This window comes from Tympanuchus pallidicinctus, unplaced genomic scaffold (genome assembly GCF_026119805.1).
Source record: "Tympanuchus pallidicinctus isolate F22 unplaced genomic scaffold, pur_lepc_1.0 scaffold7, whole genome shotgun sequence".
Lineage (NCBI taxonomy): Eukaryota > Metazoa > Chordata > Aves > Galliformes > Phasianidae > Tympanuchus > Tympanuchus pallidicinctus.
Genome location: NW_026294791.1, coordinates 4,878,345 through 4,899,940, shown reverse-complemented (window position 1 = coordinate 4,899,940; position 21,596 = coordinate 4,878,345). Strand labels below are relative to the sequence as shown.

At 41.7% G+C, this 21,596-nt stretch overlaps 1 protein-coding gene across 2 annotated transcripts in view; it reads right to left on the bottom strand.

Moving 5' to 3' along the window:
• GLIS1 (GLIS family zinc finger 1) overlaps positions 1-21,596 on the bottom strand; it is a 178,067-nt gene that overhangs the window by 79,042 nt on the left and 77,429 nt on the right. For both annotated transcript variants that reach the window (XM_052666385.1, XM_052666384.1), the window contains exons 2-3: positions 17,948-18,146; positions 10,746-11,847 (exon numbers count right to left, since the gene is read on the bottom strand). In XM_052666385.1, coding sequence (XP_052522345.1) covers positions 10,746-11,847; positions 17,948-18,146 — 1,301 coding nt within the window. The remainder of the gene's footprint in view (positions 1-10,745; positions 11,848-17,947; positions 18,147-21,596) is intronic.

The window sequence follows — 21,596 nt, the reverse complement described above, 5'->3', positions numbered from 1 at the left end:
ATGTTAAAATGAGAGATGGATGCTTGCCACAAAGGAACAGAACTCCTGAAACTCCAAAACAGTTGAAATCATGAGAACTTGCAGGCCGTTACCCCATTATGTGAATGGTATTTTTACAGCACCAGAAATGAAGTAATGCAGCTACAAATATTCATGTTTCAAACGTGTTGTCATTCCAGTGGCCCAGCTACAAGTTCCCCGAGAGCAAGCAATGGAAGGTTAGAGATACCACGTCCCACAGAGCAGGATGCCAGCGTTCAGAACGGTTCCTTCCACACCGATCCCTTCTGCTTTGTCCTGCGTTAAAAAGCCTTTCGTTTAAGAAGTTCTAAATTTGCTGCTTTTCAGTATCCATCTGTGAAAGAGAGATGATACAGAATCCCTCACCTGTTTTTCTCCTAAGGCTAACAAAGCACCCCGCCAGACACTGTGAAAAAAATCAATTCTGTCCGGCTGAAACCAAGACGATAATGTTTGAGGATATGCAGGAATAACTGCGATGCTTTAATATATTTTTCACATATTCTTTTTTCTTCTCTCCCGATGTCATGTCTGACTAGAGAATTTACTGCACAGAGGCAAGTGGGCAACGTGTCAAGCATTAGATGTGGTTTTTTTGAGCACACTCTGCACTGAGTCAGGTCTACTGCTGGTTTTCCGAGAGTGCAGCAAGCCCACACGGTAGATCTCGTGCCAGAGCCCTTTCTCCTGCAGTACTAGAACACGTTTTCAGGCATCACAATTTGGGCCATTCCAGCAGTAACCTCATGGGCCTTGTTCTATGTGGAGACAGTGTGCTTGACATCAGCAGGGAACTGGATCCCTTCACAATGGATAGATAGCACAGTAATTTTTGCAGCTGGTCAGTTCCTGCATGAAGGCAGTCAAATGTAGTTGCACTCATTCTGAAAGTCTGGAAAAACAGAGCTGGATTTGTCTCACATCGCTTTGGAAGTTCCTGACTTCAAGTTGCAGTGCTGTCACTGCATCTTTCCCAAAGGCACAGCCATAAAGTACTCTGTGCCTCTGGCTGTACTGAAAGGGTTACTGTCATGGGGCATGATACCTGGGACTGCAGAGGCTGGGCTCAGTGACTACAAGGCTCCACCGGTTTTGCCCTGTGTTTTCCTGCTATTTTGTTTAATACTCCATCTTCCTCTCTCTCTCACTGAAACAGAGTGAAATCATATCAGCAAGGACACATCAGATTAGCTTTACAAGGTTCCTGCCAGTCTGACATTCATCAGCTTTCCAATCTAATAGTAACACAATAGCCTCTACAAACGCAGGTTGAACAGCATGAAGGCAGCCCAAGCCCCAGGCTGCAGCAGAATTGCTACCCAGGTCCTGCTTCTGCAGCTCACTGAGGGCATTCCCAGGGCCTGGCAGCCCTCCATGCAAGGGTTAAAGGAAAGTTGTAAGCAACGGCTCTAAAATGCTTGGAAGAGTCTCCCTGAATCAAAACCATTTCACGAAAGGCTCTCTGCCAGGCAATAAAGTATTTTTGATGGACTCTTATTTTATCATTACCCATGTAAGAAAAATGTATTGCAAGAATCCCAACACAATTCAGGGAAGTAATCACTTGCAGATTTAGTAGGCATTCTCAATTGGCAAAAATGAAAGATTTATTGTAGGGATGATGAAACAAAGAGCAGTTGTGCAAACTTTACTGAGCTGGATTATGAGAACATGCTTTTTCCATTTCCCACTTTTAAATGCCTTGGATGCTGTTTCAAAAGAAAGATCAAGATCAATTATTTAACACTGCAGTTACACTGTACCTGAGCGAGCATCTCTTCAGACATGTTGTCTGTATACAACAATAGAAGGAGAATAAGGGAAGACAAAAGCAAAATTTGGAATAGAATTCATACTGTAACGGCAACATTTTCTTTGAAAGTTGCTGAATAAAAGCACAGTTCTGCACACCCTTACTCAGATGAGTAATGCTCTGAAGTGGAGGTCTTTTTCTCATCAGTAAAGGTCTATAGCCTCACAGTGACTTTAAGTCTTCCCACTTTGTCCCTGCCTGTTCTGCCAGGGACTCCTCACAAGACCACTGGCACCCTGTGCCCTGCTGGACACGTGCACCCTGCTGTAAATTCTGAGTTTCTTTACAGCCACACAAGGGTAAGAGGGGACAGAAAATAGCAGAGTAATTTGTCTGAATTGAACTGCATCTGGTGCAACAGCTTTCACTGCACTTCTGCTGAACACAGGCAGAAATGGGAAAGAGCTTTGAGATTCTCAGCCGACAGAACCACTAGAGAGGCAAACTGTCATTATGGATGCATTACACTGTTGGCCTCACTACCTCACCATGACTATTCACCCTCGCTCTGCTCCAGAGAGACTTACTTCATTGTATTTGTATGAAAATGGAGGTATAAGGTCAACATTTCCACAAGTGCTCATGAAATTTCAGTAACTCTATTATACGCTGTCTGCTTTGACAGAAAGAGCACCTCATCTTCAGAGGTGCCCTGTCTGAGCTGGGGACATCCCAGCAACAGCTAACTGAACTCGGGCTTTGCTTTTGAGAATCTTGCTCGTTGTGGACTGCCAGCTGCCAGAAGGGCAAGTTTCTACATACTTGGTTTAAAGAGCACATTATTATGTCGGCTGGGCAGCTTGCTAATCAAGCCAGGGAAGGTTTCAGAATCCGGCCCATTGTGAAGCCCAAGCCAACATAAAGGCCCCGTGTTGCGCGACGATGGCTTTTTATTTCTCATCCGATTGTTAAAGGCTAACTGGTGCTGGTTTGCCCTGAAGGAACAAACGAATGCATCACATTTAGAACTGCATAAACGACTGCATAAAGTTTTAATGCGCACTAAATTCCTCTTTCTCCCCCGAGACTGTACTATACAGCCTTTGTGCTGCCTGCAAATGCAGATTAACATTTTTATTAAATGACATATGTTTCACTAATACGGAGTATTAAAATGTATTGGCGTAATAAGAAACATTAATGAGAATATCATTGGCACAGTTTTTAAACAATCTTTAATTTTACTGCTTTTTAATTTGACCAAGCCCTCTGCCAGGTGATTCAAGCTATTTTCTTTCTGAGGTTAATCGCTGCTCAGAAAGGCTACATCACCAAGAGCTCAGAGCAGCCCCGTGCCATTTATAATAATTCCCACAGAACACATACACGGAAATAAAATAAAGCCAAGCACTTAACCTCAAGAACGCAGTCATAAGGACTGCTTAAAATTTTAGAACTTTCAAGCTTTCCACCTTCTGAATGGTAAGAATAGGAATGCTCAGAGGCAAAATCTTAAAAAATGAAATTTTAGTGAGAAAAAATCCTCTGCCAGGGCTCCCAGGTAACTGCAAACTGCCACACACCACTGAGGGCAACCTGTTTTCCCACACCTTCTGGAGACACCTTACCCTAAGAAAACAATGCTGGACCCATCTTTGAGTGCTTTTGGGGCATATTAAGACGTTCCTACAGGAAGCAGACAGTTCACAGCTCTCCAAAACTCATGACTTGGGTGCACCACTTGATCTTTACTAAGCAGATCCATGCAGTGAAGCTGACGGACAATTTAGTTCCAGACAGGATGCACAGCTGAAAAAGAAACCTTGCCACGCTTTTGTTAGATAGGAAATGGTGAGCCACAGAAATCCTTAAGTTATTGCAAACCCAGTGCTTAGAGGCTGGAAAGCCTTTCACTTTTTGCATCCTCAGATGTGATTATTTGATACAACTCATTGATCTGCATGGCAAAGAAAGTGATCTCGTGGTGCAGCTGGAATGAATTGGGAGTTAAGAGGCCGCTTGCAAAGTATCTTCAAAAGGTGATGCCCCATGAGAGGTTTATAGGCCTGCACTGAGACGGGGGTTTGAATAAATCTCCATGTGGACTATCATCCAGAGCCAGGCCACAGCAGAGCTGGAAATAATTCTGTGTCTTAAAATGAGAAGGAATCATTAACTGAGTTTTGTGGGACAGTGAGATAAAGATAAAAACGTGGTATCGAGATGTCATTTTTGTGTGCAAACTGGGCAAAGGGAAAGGAAGGGAGCCTAGCAAAATCTTCTAAAAAGACCTGGGAGCGATGCCTAGGATTTTGTCTGGCAGCCAGACATCCCAGGTCACAACTAATAAATTTCAAGTTTCTAAGCTGGGCATGCTTCAGCCCATACGATCTGACAAAGAATGTGAATGACTGAGCTCAGTGTGAAGCAGTCCTGATGAAACTCCCTCTCCTCTGTGTCACGGGAAGCCAAGCTCTGCAGTCACCGTGCAGAACCATTTCTTACACAAAAACGTTTCTCTAGGGTCATCTCTGTCTATCAGACATGGGCAGGTATTTGTCGGAAGCTTAGTGTTTAGGATTCTGACACAGCTCTGCTGCTTTTGGGGAAAGCGGTGCATTTTCCCCTCCAATAATGTGCAGCTGGGGTTATGTTAATTATTTTTTTTTTCATCGGGCAAATCAAAACACTGAAGAATGAAGAGAGAAGAAATCAGTTCAGGATGAGCTGAAATACAATTGTTTAGGGACTGCTCTAGTGAAATAAAAACACTAGGTAAATCAAAGAGGGAGAGGTTTTACACAACGTAAAAAGCCTCTTTGTTCAGTGCTTTTCATTCTGAAATGGAAAGTCAAAAAAGATGAGTTAAATTACAGAAACATTTCATTATTTCCAAAATACTCCAGTGTTTAAGAAACGCCACTAGTAACAAAACCCTCCAGTCCCATTCCCTGTTCCCCTATCATTTTGTTTTCCAAAATGAACGTGATCCAGCTTCACTGACAACTTTCCACTCAAAACTGTTTTGCAATGATTCTGCTACTGGTTTGAAATAATTGGCCTTGAATATCTAGTAAAAGTTCTGTTTTGGAACATGGCAATAAACAACCATCCTTGTGCCACAAGTCCACCTAAACCACTCTGCCTGCTTTGCCCTGACACGTTAGCTTGAGGACATTCTGACTTCTAATAGTGGAAATTATCCAGCGCTGTGAGAAACCACAGCAGTACTAAATAATTCCATTATATCTTATGGCAGTGAGTTTCACAGAGTGAATACTCGCTATGTTGTGGTGATGTCACTGCTTTATCTCAGAATGAACAGCAATATCTACAAGCAGCCATTAGCTCTGCATAAATATAGCAGGAAGACTGCAGCCAAAAATAATTATTATGTTTTAACCAGGCTCCCAATTACGGAATCATTTATCAAGTCAAATTAAATAAAACCTGATGGAATTAAATTCTCTTGTAAGCTAAGAAAGCATGTATTTGATAGCCCCCTCTGTGGAAGTCCCACGCTATGCCAGTATACAGCATCCTTCTCCATCACCCTGCAATAAAGCACCTCACAGAATGTCCTAAATGTTCTTCCCAATGTTCATGGTGGGGAGCTGATAATCCAGAGGGGGAGACACCACCAGCTCTGCTTCAGCAGGCAGGAGTGGAGCCCCTGAAGACACCACAACCCTGCACTGCACTGCAGTACGCCTCCTGTCTGCAAAAAGAACAACAGTTTAGGTTCTTGTTCTACAGCAGTGAAGTACGGGACAAGCCCAGACACAGAGCAAACTGCAAGATCTGTTGGCTGGAGCTCTGCTGTGGACAGGAAAGAATTCAAATTCAACCAGCTGCTGCTGGTAAACCAACATGGTGACATTTAACAGCCTGCCCTCCAGTGTTAGTGTGTCTTTAAAGCCATCTGCACTACCCTGTAATCTGTAGTGGGTTTCATAAACAAATAAACACTGCATTTTCACCAAACCACTGCTCTGCCATCTACTTCTCCTCTAATCACAGTGTTTTTAATAGTGCAGTTCCTTGACAGTATCGGGAAATGCCATCAGAAAAACCTAATAAAAAGAGATCTGCGGTAAGGCAGCTTTGATAGAATGGATGTTTCCTACTATTGACTTCAAAGGAAAGAAAGTGAGGCTAATACTGTTTTGTTCAAGCACTTCTTTGGCATCAGCACATGACACCATCCACACTAAGAGATGAAAACACTGCAGATTTCCACAATATTCCCTCAAGTCAGGCATGGAAACACATTGTTTAGGTGAAGGAACTCCAAAGCATGCAAGCTTGTGCACACAGACCTCTCCTCCCTGCAGATGCAAGACTGTCAGACTCACCAGATGTAGCCCACTGAGATCTCAGTATTGCCCACCACGCTTCATTGGACAAGGCTCCCCACTGACTGCAGATAGAGTAATACTTGTTGTCTTTTGGGAACCGAGATTCCCCACTGGTTTCCTCAGCAGTAACACCAATGTGCTCAACAAGCCCTTTTTGCCCACAGGTGTGCTAACAGGTCTCAGTCCTTGATGTGTTACAGAGGCAGCACCTTCTCATACTCAGCTGGAAGTTTTCACAGGTCTATGCCATGTGAAACCAGCCGCGTCAGAGGCGTACAATGAAAATAACAGGAAGCACAGCATGCCCACTATCTCTCCTGCAATCTGCACAAGGATCTGTTTCATAGGTAGAATTGCCAATGGTTAGTTGGTGTGATGTAGTGATTCGAATACAGGAGCCACGCTGGTAAGCTGGAATTGCCTAAAGGTGCCTTTAGGTAAAGGCCCTAAAGACACCTTTAGGCAAGTTACCTATCATCTGAGTCACCAGTGCAGTACCTTCAGTGCCTCTCCCTCAGAGACTCAAGAGTTGATTGCAAAAAGCACAAGTGCTGAGTTTCACAGTGCACGGATGTAGCACCCAAATCACAGCACCGAGACTGTTCCCAAACGGAATATATTACACACATGCAAGAAGGAAAGATTTTGCTTCAAAGCCTTATCTACCTAAGAAACACAATGCCCACAGGCAGGGCTGAAACGCACACGGGAGGCATTTGTTTCTTTGAAACACATGAACTGGAAAGAATAACAATGGCTGTTATCACCGTCCAGCTGCCTCCAGGGATGGCACAAATGTGACCATACTCAATTTCTATAAACATAAATGGCATATGTGGGGATTCCATAAAGGCACATGTATTTTTCTCAGGTCTGTGAGGGCCTGCAACAGAGTTTCCCTGAACACATAAGCTCACAGTGATGAGAACTTCATCTGCTGCTCTTTATGAAGCCACAGAAGTGCAAGAGGATAAGCTGATAAGCCATGTTTGGATTTTTCCAAATCAAACAATTCCAGACAACGAAATCTACATTTACAAGCAGGGACTTAAACCAAGGATGCAATATTTAGAGATCAGCAGGGTTCTACCCACCAAAGTACTGGAAGAACTATAAGACAGCAAAAGATGCATCTATGAGAAACGAATTTTTTTTTTAAATAAAAACCATTTAAGCTCGCTAATTTTTGCTGTCTCAGACAATCAAAATTCCAATTGTCTGGGACATCAAATCTAAAAAAGCATGAAATTAATCTTCAGAAGTTAAAGTCTTAAAGGCATTGCATCATTATTTTTGTTGGATATATTTTTGATTATAATGCAGATGAACCCCAAATTTAATAAAACTAAAATAACATGAGTTAAGTATGAAACATAACAGGATATTGCAAAGAGATTAGGTAGTTTCCTTTAGACTACTTGCAGAGCCCAAGGAAAAACCAAACTGAGGGACACAATGACGAGAAGGCACCACTAAATTAGAATATTTAACAGAGTATGAAAACAGTGCACTCATAGTACAGGTTTTGGCAACGAAACACAGCAAGCAGAATATGGATCTGCAACATCAGTACTTCTCTGCACCAGATACTGTTTTGCTTGTCAACCGTCTGTAGTAAAGAAAGAAGCAGACTGGCTAAATTTAAACCAGCTGTAACGATGAGAGTGTTACAGTTGGACTGAAGGAAGCTTACCTCATGAAAGTATTGTGGAAACTGCTGTTGGAAAGATAATAAAAGGATTAACTGCAGTTTTAGTGAACCATTTACTTTTCAATCAAAATGTCTCATGTATTTCCTGTTCTCAAGTAGCTTGAATTCCAAAATTCCTTTGTCTATTACAGTACATAGTAGCAAAGCCTGCCATAAGAAATTAATAATTTTACATGGAAAAATACTTTTATGTATGGTGGCGGAGGGCTGCTCGCTGTTTGCTTCTCCTGAGCAGCCCGGTACCTCACAGCCTGTAATCTTACCAAGGGGAACAAAATCAAGGGCTTAAAAAAACTACAATGGGTAATTGTGAATAGCGACAGAAAATCTCTACTACAAATAGCAAGAGATGTAAAGTTACTTCAACAGAGCTACAGCAAAAATGAAACAAAATCTCAGGGCTGTATAGACACGGAATGAACTACCTTCTTAATTTGCAGGAATAACAGCACAATTATTACCACATCAAAAGAAAAGCCATCATTTAAAATGACATGACATCACCGCACACTGAAACACTGCACAGCAACCCTTGTTTAAAATGGAATGGAATTCACTGGGCAAATAATCTCGTCTTGATATTAATAACTTTAAGAAGCTGTGTTGCAGCTTTGGATCTGGTCTCTGCTAGATCAAGGTCTTTCCAGGGTAGAAAACTAAGCTTGCAAAGAGGACATAGTTTTCATGTGCCCGCTTGGATCCAGGTTTGCTCCGACACAGGATCCCAGCTTGTAACTCTTAATACACTGATAACTCAGCTGATATTGGAGAGGGTTCTTCAGGGAACAGAAGAGTTAAGTGCAAGCTCTGCAAGGTAAAACTCCTAATTATGACAGAGGCTATCTCATGTAGGGGAACAACTACACTGTCTCCTGGAATTACGCATCTATGTGCTTCCATGCCAAGGCTGTATACCTGTGTCATGAAGGCTATCTGCAATTGCTGATGTAAAGTTTTTTCCAACTTATTCATAATGTTGAGCCTTGTGATGTTACCAAAAGCCAGCCCTTTGAGGCAGATGTACAGAATTGAAAGGAGGAAGTTGTTAGCATTTGCTGGGATGTTACATGATTTAATGTCTCTGGTTTATCCAGTTTCCTGTAGGAATGGGAATGTAACATTAGAATTCTGCTATACAATACCTGTCAAGTACCTATTTTGCAGAAAAAGACAAAACTTCCCTCACCCATAGAGTCCAGCGAATCTTTCAGCATGATAGTAAAGCTAATTGGGGTTTCATGTTTAAATATTTCTTTTAAGAACTGTGAGATAAAAGTGGGGAGAAGACCGATTTCATTATAGATGGCTAAAAACAGTCAAACAAAAAAGAAGGCTAAAATAAAATCTGCAGGCTTCCACAGCTTACTTCTGCTTTTGTTTGGTAAAAAGCAACTAACATTCATTATTCTTAGACGATTTATGACCAAAACAAAGATATTTATAGGCATTTCAAAATCCTTTGTGCTTTCAAATACGGATGGAGCTACTTCTGGAAATGAGTGAGTTGGTTCATTCACTCAAAGCTGAGATAAATAAGTAAGTCTTCAGAGACTTTCCATTTTATCTTGGACAATGTGGTGGTGCTCTCGAAATATCTGCATTATTTCCAGTATTATTTGTGGGAATATCCACTGAGCAGTGCAGATCTTAAGATAATATTTTTCATTTATTTGATGGCAGATAGAAGATAATGGCGTGATCACTCACAAAAGCCTTAAAACGTTTTGTAAAACACTGAATATGTTTTTTCCTTCTTCTTCCCTGACACACCCATTGTAAGCCAACAAGCTTATCCCTGAACAAATGAAAAAAAAAAGAAAGCTTTTCATAAAAGCATGTTTTCCTGTTGCTCCATACAAAGCTACAGCTTGCCATGGAAAAGTTTGTCTTGATTTTCCTTACAAACATTTTCCATTATATCATTCTCTGATCAAAACAATAAAATAGACATATAGTCAAAGATTCTGCCTATCACAAACAACAACCTGCTCTCAGAGACGTTTCCTTTGTTTGGACTTGTCTGTGTGTGTGTGTGTGTGTAAGTGCATGCACGCACACGCGTGCGCATGTGGGTGTTACAAGTAAGACTTTCCAAATTTCATGGCCCAATTTGGAAGCTTATGTCAAACTTGTTTTGCTTCATCTGTTTCAGTCAGGGTCTTATATCATTGTTGTCTCAAACATGTGGAAAGCTTAATGGAAGTCATTAACTTTTATTTTAGTTTGGCCATATTGTCATCATGGTGGGCAGATGCAGAGATGGTGCTATTCCCAAGATCTTCTTTTTGGAACACTGATGTTGTTTACATCTTCTTGATCAGAAGAGAACAATGGTTTTTACTTATTTTTAAAGCTCTGTTTCACAAATTAAAAAAGTCCCTGAGAACCTTTGAAAATGTAATTGAAAATACTCTTTCTATTCTTTTAACTATTTAAAATCCTTAACAAGTTTCTTTTTCTTTTCCAAACTACCAGCTGAAACTTTTGCACTCACCAATCTGTGGGTTACTGTTCAGCTGAAGGAATGAAAAGAATTTCATTAGTTGTGTTTTATGTTTCTCGATTAAAAAAGTCACCCGAGGCTCAGTGACTTGTTTTACGTTAAGTGACTGCTGTGTGCTTTGATCATCACTTTATTAATGCTTTAATGAATATTAAAAAAATAAAGCGCTGTATTAAAAGCTAAGCTCTCGTATAAGGAAACCGAATCCCTTTTCCAAGAGCCACGGTGCTTCTTACTCAAACATTTCCTTCTATATTAAGGTTTTCTCCAATTCTCCTTTAGCCTGCTGCAGATGGCTACAGGAAAGCACGACAACTGTATTAGAGTAAGGTTAAAGGGAGAGCAAAAAAGAGAGCAGAGTAATATGCTTCTATTCAAACAAATATATTCCAGACTTACCATGCACTTGTTTGGTTTTTCTCCAGAATGAACCCTCATGTGAATCAGCAGTTTGTAACGAGCATTGAAGGGTTTATAGCGGCGGACGCAGCCTGCCCAAAAGCAAGTGAAGTCCTCTCCCTTCCGCTGGTCAATGTGGGTCTTTTCTATGTGTCTGACCAGTTCATCTTGTTGGTCGTAAGTGGCACTGCAGTCAATCCACCGACAGACCTGTTTGCCATTGCCGACGTCCTGCTCATCCCCCTCACTGGGCTGAAGGGATTTCGGAGACATAGAGGCATGTACGTGAGGCAGCGTCCCTTGGGTCTGGCTCAGCTGCTGGTGTAGATGGTAAGGGGGAGGCAGCCCTTGATGATGTCGGAAAAGATCAGCGGTGGAGGAATAATCGTCAGCTGGTTCTTGTTTTAGGAAACTCACCTTCTGTGTGCTGTGGGAGGTGTTTTGATGAGGAATGCTAGTACCATTCATCATAAGGCTGAGACTTCCATTCTCCTCGACTTGCTGCATTTGTATCTGCTCACAGTCACCTCTGTCACACTCAGCAGAAATAGGTACAAGGCATGCTGGAGGGGAGGGAACACTGCAAGAGTTTCCAGGCTGAGAGCAAGACTGGGGCCGAGAGGATTTCTGAGCACTGTGATGACTGATCTCCACGGGATGAGAGGAAATGCCAGCCGAATTAGTTCGCAGTCCATTCACACAGGTGACCAGTGACGTCTGTGATGTGCGGATGATAGCTGCAATATCGATTCCTTCGGCTGAAGACGGCACAACAGAGAGGCATCTCTTCTTCAGGTTGCTTGCTTGTAGCCTAGCTGAGTGCTGAGGGGTGCCAAGTGACAACGGACTCGGGGAGGAGCTGTGTTCATTATTAAACAAGTAGGAAGAAAGTGAATTTGTGAAGCTATTATTCATTAGGTCTATTTCGGGATGCAGACTACCAGAGGCTCTCAGCTCCATCCCCTCCGTAATCCTTCTGTGCATGGAAGCCTCAGACAGAGCCTTATAATCACCGGGGCATTCTTGTTTAATGTGCTGAGCCGGGTGACTTCCATTCAGGCATGGAGCAGCAGAATCTACTGAGTCTTGAAACCTGGGTGACCTGTAATATAGTTTGTATTAAGCATCACTGACTACCACAGGATTTATCGTTTTTGTACAGGACACAACATTTGTAAAGCCCTGGAGAATGGAAGCACTCGCTCTCCGCCGAATGCTGCTCATCTAATGCAGCAATTACAACAAAAAATTCTGCAGTGCTTCCTCTACAACCCCTGTAAAGGCAGCATCGTTTTACACAGGATTAATTTTACACAGTGAGTTATGCACAGAACAGCCAGTCTCCCCACCTCTGCTACGGGCAATTCATCAATCACAATCTAGGTTTTCAATGCATAATAGATTGGGCAAAACAATAGCTGAGAATGAAGTTTGAGAGCTTTGGGCTTTTTTGAATTATTCAAATATCAGTATTTTCCTCACAGTGTACTGGGAAAATTCCGTGGCAGCCTTGTTCACACAAACCCAAAAAGGCTATAGCTGAATTCTGCTTACACGTGACAGAATTAAAATAATTCGCTGAATTGAAAAAGAGAGAGATCTGTGAAGGAAAAAAAAATGGCTTCTGAATAAAGAATAGCTCATTTCAGCCCGTGGTCCAGAGCTGATGAGACATCAGTCAAAACTGAACTGAACTGAAAAAGTCCACAACCGGGAGATTTAAACTGGCAGACTACGTATTTTCATTTCCATTTTTCATATGATAATCTGCCCAGGTCTACAAGTGCTAAAGGATGGTTCTGCAGAAGTGATTTTCAACATCTTTTGATGCGTGCTGAATTCAATCACTCAGGAAGCAGGAATCCCACATAGGCTTTTCAGTAAAACTTCCAGGAAATATTTCTTTCTAACGTTTTCCTCCAAGCAGTCAGCAATTGGCCTGTGCTTTAAAATGAAAAAAAATAATAATAATCTCAGCGATAAATGTTTACTGTGCATGACCCAACTGCCTGTCGTTGGTTAGGACCAGTGGAAGTGCCTTAACATATCCCTAAAGCGTGGTTGGGTTTAACCTGTGGCTTCACCATGCAACGACGTGCCAGGCCTGTAAGAGGAAACTGTGTGCAGGAAAGCTGTACCTGAACTAATAAACCCTCCAGAGAGGTCCTCTAGGGCTCTTATGCTGAAATGTTCCATATAAATGAATTTTATGCTTTTTGATGCTATCACCAGAAAAGCTGAAGAAAACCTGAAGAAAACCTGGCCGTTAGGCAACTCTGTGTGATGCTGTAGCTGACAAATCTGACACATTTCAAAAGAAGAAACATATATGCTTAAGAAATTGTGGACGTATTCATACGTTAAACTGCAGAGCTGCTGACTAAACAGCATTTATTTTTTGACTTAGGTGATTTCATCTCTATTGCTTCCATCAGACCACCACAAACACAAGGAGCTGGAAGCACTACTAACTCCTTCTTCGTAACAGCTCTCAATTAGAAAATAAAAATAAAATTTTAAAAAGCTTCAGAAAGACTTCCTGCTCATCAAACGAAAGCTGTCAAAGAATTCTATCAATCTGAGGCACACAGCTGGCAACATACATCCACTGGTGACAGGTTTCTAAGCTACAACAGTCTGCAGCCAGTAGGGCTTGATATAAAAAGCTTTAAGGACATGAGAGAAATGAAATTCCCCACCATTCATTGCTATGGAACAATTAGATCTTGCATTTTGCCACCAGAAGTTTAAAAAGATTACATTTAAAAATTTTAGAGGCTTCCATAATCCATTAGTTATAATTTCTCCCTTTAGGTTTGCACAGTTGGTCTCTGGGTAAACTTAAAGCACCTGGTTTTGCAGATGGTGAGGTTTTTTTTTAAAAAAAAACACAGCATTCATACATTATTTTTTAACATTTACAGAACCATATGTCTGTAAAATATGTGGCATAAGCATTAGTAAAAACTTGTACTGCACATGTTTGGGAAACTCCGCCTCACTAGCTTGTGGCTCTGCTGCTCTGTAGAAAGTATGCTGCTTTAAAGGCTTTCTGAGAAAGGTTTACAGTGTTCCATGCCAGGCATGAGATTTCCTACTATTTAGCTTCTTCTGTATGAGGACTCCTCAAAATAATTCAGTTTGTACCACAGCTTAGTGGTCCCAAAGCCTCGGGCTAAAACAAACACAACACATTTCTCACATCACATAAAGCTAACGCAATCCTTACATTTCAGCCCGTGATAATTGGTGTCATACTATTAAGCATTATGTAAAGCTCCCAGCCTGCCACAAATCCATGTGAGGAATTCCAGCAGGAGTCAGTGCAGAGTACCTGCAGGATGGATTAAGATGTCTTTATCATCTGAATACTACATTCCCCAAGTTCCTACCAACATCAGCCTGCATTTCTAGCACAAGACCTTACTTAGAATCAGGACTGTACTGCTGTGATACAGCTACAGCACGAAATATGAGACACATAGAAGAGTTTTCTACCTTTTTCCAAGAATATTTCAAAACCAAAAGAGATGAAGGCACTAAATTCAAGCATCTCATTGGCAGAGCCTTCTTACCCATGCTTTGCCTACATGTTGGTAAGACAGACTGCTCATGCAGATCAGAAACCATGCCTTTCTGGGCACTACAGCTTTCTCCTCAGCACTAAGTGCTTTACATATCCCGCAATCATTAACTTTGCAGGGAGAATCTGGCTTTGTTTCAGTTTCCTGATGGTCAAGTGGTGATGTACTGAATGCCAAAATTGCCTGAAAGTGAACTGTATTCCTGGCAGAATTTCGCCATCACAATTCTAGGGAAAACCCTGCAGATTTCTTCCAGCTTGGGGAGTGTGGAGAAGGGATGGGGAAGCAAAGCTGATGTGAGAGAGACAAGGTGTCTGAAACACACTGTGCATCTGTTATACCAAGTTGTTATGCTATTTGGTCCTGCTATGGCATCTTGCTGTTCCAGCCAGAGATCAGGTTCCAGAGCTGCTACGCATAGCCAGTGTCATCTTAAGGACTTTATAATCCCTGGATATAAATATAAATTCATATGAAACAAATGGCCAAAAGAGAGCGAGAGGGACGGCAGATTGCAGGACAGCACAAAGAGCACCGTGTGGGCACACAGAACTGCGAGGGCTGCGCTGGGGGCTTCCAGGTGAGTGAACATGGACAGGAGCGGGCTGGAAGGGAACATACCCCATGAAAATGCATCCCTTTGCAGGGAGCATCTGTGTACCGGTCTGAGGCCACAGTACTGCTGCTCAGCACACGAAAGCTGAGTGTAAGGCCTTCACAGGGCAACAGCAGCCTCTCAGAGGACAGGAAAACAGTGCTTCCAAAGAGACTCCCTTACGTGGTAACTGGAGCCAGAGCACGAGGCCAGCAGCACCATGCCAGAAGTGCTGCATTCCCTACTGCCCTCAGAGGAAAAGACCACAGTATCTGAAATCTCCAGATTATTTACAAAACAAACGGACACTCCTTCACTTGCCACTGTAAATGTGCAAGCAGTGGTAACTGACAGTTTTAAGAAGCTGGAGGGGGTTGTTCTGCCGCGCATCCAGAGACCCTCTGCAACACTATCTGACTGCTCCAGTGTCCTCCCTGGGTTTTATATGCACAGTGTGGGCGGGTTTGCTCCATCTGATAATGGATTATTTGACAAAAGGCCAACACCAGCTGAGTGCTGACTCCAGTTGTGGTAAGGAAGGCATTACGACTTTTCCAGTCCCACACACATCACCTTCACAGACAGCGTGCAGCAACAATTATGTTGCACAACTTGAAAGGTAATAATTGAGTGGGAAAAGAAGGGGCCAGGATGAAGAGAGATTGTGATTCTTGGGTTAAGCAGTCATTGCCAGAATGCACTTTACAGCATAAAGTGATTCAGAGAGAAGCTGACGGCGATAACAAGTTTCAGTGCACCGAGGGGAAGAAAAGACAAAGCCAATGATAACCCCAAATCCTGAGGGAAATTTTGTATTGCCAGGGGAAATGCTCTCTGATTTGTTTGGGTTTTCTTTGGACACTGCATATCCAAGAAAAGCAGAGTGGTTCAGAGATCAGTTCAGAAAACTTGTCTGAATTTGTATCTCTCCTTGTTTCCATGCTGGTCACCAGAGCTGGACAGAGCAACCAAACCATCTGCACTGCCTTCTATGCACTGACATCTGTCACTTCCAGCCCTTAACTCTCCTGTATCAGAAAAGGATGGCTGAAATCTGGGGAGGTACAGGGCACTCTCAGCTCCCACTGAATTCACTGGAACATGATGGGCATTTGCCCCTACTCCAGCCATGTTCTTCTGTTCCAAGATCCTCAGAGAAATCTCTTGTTTTTTGTTACTTGTTCATCAAGAATATTTACTGTCACAAACACTGCAAACAGAAATCATCCCAGCTGCTGTCCACCTTCTCTCGCACGCCAAGGTTCTGGCTCTGTACCATGTATGTGATGACAACATTAGACATGGTATCTCAGGGGTCCATAGCTGGCATTGGCATTACCTTGTGAATCCTATGCAGACAAAGGCAATGTTGCCTGGGTAGACACAAAAATAGAGCGTGACAACATATAAAGGAATGGAAAGGACATTCAAGGTATTCCCTGAACAATTCCGAACTGTTGCTTAGCAAGCAGCAGAACCTCCAGGTTTTAGACCATGCTATAAAATAAAGGGATAGGATTTGGCCTGTCACCTGCCACTTTCTCATGTTATGCAGAAGACAACCCTTTATGCTGCTCTGGGAATCCTTCTCAAACAAGAACTGGAAGGGGTTCATATTTCCAAGGTTGGGTACTGTGACCATGGTATGCAGGTATCTGTCATTTCCTCATTATAGGTTTTACAAAAAGGTTCAAAAAGATCTAAGCAGTGTACTACTCTCTTCCTCCTTTTGTTTGCTACAGCCCTAATTATCTTTGTTTCATAATTGTACTCACTGACAGGATAAAAAAGCATAGTAAGTGGCAATCCCACATTGAATCACAAAGAAGCTGGGAGGAAGTACACTTGAATACAGCTGCAATATCATCTACAAATCTCTGTAGCAATTGCAGAATATTTTGTTATGTGGCATGGATATTATTTGTTCTTTTCAAAGAGACAAACAAACAGCTCTTTCCACTTCCTTACCACACTGCTGCGTGTTCTCTTCCTAAAAACACAGATGTTCTTAACCCAGAAGTAAATGGAAAAGGGGAAATAAGACATAAACATGTACAATAAAATCAGAAACTGCCAGATTTCCAAGACCAAACTATAGTTCATATTTCCTTTTGCTGTGACTATGGATATTTGGGTCTGATAGTACCATGCAGAGCACCATGCCAATTATTCCAAGTGTCTAAGATAAAGGCTGCTGCTTTATTGAGGTTTCTCTTTTCTACAGCTCTTCAAAAAGCTCAAGATTATTCTGTATTATACACGCTGCCAAAAAGAAGTAATTAAAATGGATGGACAGATTTAAATTTATAGCAGGCTTGTATTCACAATGGATGTCTGTTTAGGGTACTTGTTTAAAATCTGGTACTGTTAAATTTGTAACAACAACAAAAAAATAATGTGTTTTCATACAATTAATTTATAGCAAATGTTTAAATAGAGATTCTGTTCGTAGCATATCCAACTACATTGTATATATCAAAACCAGAGACCAAATTTTCACATTACAGCCTTAAAAACAAATGCTGAGGATGTGGCTGTATGGGAACACCGAAAATTAAAGGAAATACTGCACATATAAAAACGGCTTCCTGTAGGTTTGATGGTGGCATGTGAAATTGCCATATGAGAGAAACTGGCTTGGGACATGGCATTGGTGTGGAAAGTACAGAGGAGGCAAATGTGACACTATCTGAACACCTGGCAAAACTCTCCTTGACTTTTGAGCACGGTAGTAAAGTCCACACAGAGAAGCAGAGAGGCTGCAGCTGCATATACAGCGACTTCTACTGGCACTGCCTTGGACTGCTGCCTGAGCACACGAGCATATCCCTGCAGTGAAAACCTGCAGATGAGTGGAATGGTTACACAAGAATCCAAAGAACTTCCAAAAAGAGGCAAAAGCCAAAAGTACTCTTCCTGCAGTATGGTGCTTGGATACCCAGAGACGCTATTGGAAACAGAAAGCAACAAGGAAGCATTCCAGAAGAGCTAAGTAGACAGACCCATAAAACTTGCAGGGATACCTTAGATCAGAGTGTGTCAGGTTCAGCTGACCGACGTGAAGTAATCTCTCACAGGACAGTGGGTGGTCTCGCATAAGTGGGTTTCCTGCGTGGATGAAGAGCCCTTGTCTGCACACTGGTACAGAGCTACTCGTCATCTCCACGTCCATCATGTTCTTCTTCTCGGAGATCAAGTTACAATGACTGTAGCCACCATTAACTGTCAAAAAATAATAATAAAAAAATTAAGTAATTAAGTGATCATAAGCCTTTGACTAAGAACTATCTATGCTTCCTATTGCTTGGCATGTTCATTTTGGATCTCCTTGTAAAATTCTTGCAAATGGCTTAGCAGTAGAAACTAAAAGTTTTCCAAAGAAGCAAAAATTAATTCCAGAGAAATCAGAATCTGTGAATTATGATTGTTTATTTCTCTTTTTTTTTTTGCAGCTATTTTACACTACACTTTAAGTCAAGAAAAAACTTCATGTGATAACTTCTGAATGTGTATTTCTATGGTACAATCTTGCCTCTGCCAGATTTTGTGGAAGAATATTTCAGTCTCTCTCTATTTTCAGAGTCCCTTTATTTTCAGAGAGAGCAGCTCAGTGATGTAAGTCAAGATTTTCCTTGCAGACAATTATCTCTGCAATTATGACCTTAGATGGGCATGTTACTCCTTGACTGCCAGGTCAAGTAAAATTTTACTTCAATGTATATGTGTGATCAATGTGACTCACGACTACAAGTGATACTACAACTAATAAAAATCAGCTCTGTTTTGGTGGATATTGCATTTTACTTGACTTGGCAAAACAGACTAGAGCTACAGCAATGTTCTTCAAAGTATAAATATACCCACTAACAGTAATTCCATTGAAAAGAAAGGACAAAGGGGGAACTAAGAACCTAGATGGTACTGGTCAAGCGCTATTCATTTCATTTCATTTCATTTCATTTCATTTCATTTCATTTCATTTCAAGTGTGCTCATTTTGGTGGGTTTTTTATTTGTTTTTGGCTGGGCATTTTGTTTTGTTTTTTAACTCTAGGGAACTAGTCAAATACTCATACATGTGCAACAATGAAAGTATTTATGAGGCATTTAACCTTTAGACGCTGGCTAAAAAATACACAATACCCACTTACCATCATTTTCATTATTGTATATGAATCATGCTTTTAATATATTAGATCTCCCTCTAATCTCTTGTGGGTTTCTTTGCTGTTGCTGTTGCTTTTTTTTCCCAAGGAGACAAACTGTCATGGTGTCAGAAACTAACTGCAAGCGTATTTCTGCAGTTACATACTCAGCCCAGAAAGCAGCTCCTTCCCCCTCATACCCAGCACTCTTGGTCAGGGTACAACAGAGCCAAACTGCACTGCAGTGATTTCAAATTCTGCACAGAAAAGACAGGCTGCACTTCCACATCACACAAACAAGTCATTCTCAAAAGCACCGACGTTTGCCCTCTACTAGGATGTTACAAGGCATGATTAATCTCACCACAGCTCTGCCATCTACCAGCTTTATCTTTACATCATTCAGCCATCTCAGAATGGGTGTCTAAGAAGGGCTCAAGCACCTCCACGATTTTTGCCACTGACTGCTTTGACACAGCTCCTCAAGAGCCAAGGTACCCTGAAAGTGCATGAAGGCCCATCTTCTCTTCTGTATAGCTGCCACCCCTATGGCTAATGAAAGACAGTGGCAGAGCTTGCTGCTGTGGTCCTCTACAATTACAGTCAGGGCACGCTTTGAAAGCAATGAGAATGACATTCGAGTTTTTGGTGAGTACAGATGAGAAGAAACAGGTGACATGGAGAGGCATTAAAAGTCTCTGGTAACTGGAGAAATTGTGAAAGGGATCGCAGCACAAAAGTCCATTCTCCTCCACTGGCTGTGCTCCACAGCTTCCCCATCATGCCCCACGGCCCCATTGTAAAGGGAAAGGCATGGCAGAGGAAGATGCAGTCCAGGCAAGCATCCAGACTCAGAGCAAAGAGTGGGTACATGTGACACCCAAATTACAAGTCTCACGAGGCATCACTGTGACATTTCAAGAATAGAATTCCCTGTTACTAGTGAAAAGTTCTCAGTGTTTGGCTGGTACATTACACTTCTTGATTACTTATTTGTATGATTTTTATTTTTTCAAGACACTGGAATCGTGACAATTGGAAAGACAATGCAGGGTTTTTCCTACCCAGCTCCAATCACAACACTAAGGTATGTGGATAGTACTAGGAAGTGAAGGCCAGCAATATCTGACAGAAATAAACAAACTATGTAAGAATTGTAGGAAGATTCATAAGATTTTACTGCATTTAAATTACACAAAACAGGCCATTAACCTCCTTCATGGTGACTAACATCTATGTTTTCGTTATCTGAGCTTCATTTTCAGAGACTGCGATATTCAGGGATATTTGTATTCACTGACAGTCTGTGGCTGCTGTAAATGACTGGAGATGCAAAGAAGATGCAGAGAAACACAACAACTTTCGACTCGTGCAGGGCAATCAGTTGCATTTGGTAGTTTGGGACTGAAGTGTTTAAGATCTCAGTGGATGCCTTTCAGCTTACAGTGGGTGCTTATGACAATGAGCTGCGTCCTGGTTGTAATCAGGACATAAATGACTATTATATCCTCTGGAGTATACATCTCCACATTTATTCCTGTCCTATCCTGGCTTATTCCCGTTACAACTGACTCATTTCAATGGTAATATCTTCTTCCCTAGTAAGACTGCACAGTCAGACTTGTGGTTGTTCATCTGAATTTATGAATCACATCGAAGGGGTATCAAACTATACTGCTGAACACTGATGAAAGATGCTCTACACACTTTTGAAGGCCACACCATCAAGAGAAGTTGGTGCATCAGTTACACCTAAATACCTACATCACAGGTATTCACTTTGTCAACCAGCAATATTTTGCAAAACCTAACTTCTCTCCAAACTACTGGGGGTTCTTTCAAAAGCTTTTAGATTTATACTTGATCTGTAATAAAACCACTTTCTTTTTTTCCATTCTCTAAATGGCACAAGTCTGAAATTCACTAAAGCTTTCTAAAAATGCATTTTATCAATCTTACCATACTATCAAAACACAGAAACCTGAATTTTCCACTCAACTTTCAACAATATCAACTGTAGCACACGCTGATACCTATGTGTATGAAGACGGAGACTTCCTAGAATAATGTGAACATTATTCCCATGCCATCAAGAACAATTATCTTCTCTCGTAACTATCAAACCAGAAAACACATTTTCTCCCTGCAAAGGAACAGAAACTCACGCCAAACTGGTGAAATTGCACATTTCAGACAACCTACCCCACCTCTGCCTTCACAAAGTAGCCCACAGAGTTGTTAACAAGAGTTACAAATTCCTTGCACATCAGAGCCTCGTGTGACGCGATTCCTGCACCAAAGCACTCTCAAACGTGCCCACTACATCAACGACTCACTTTGCCTCTTTTTCCACAAAGCAAACTGAAACAAAGACTGAGAGATTGTCTCCGAAGGCAGACAACTGGAGTCAACGTTCAAATGTTCGAGCACATGTGAAAGCAAACTCATTGTCTCCAGAAAGAAAGGAAAAAATGTCTGGTTTACACCAGCGTAACTGAGAAGGGAATCTGGCCTTCTGACAACTGGCT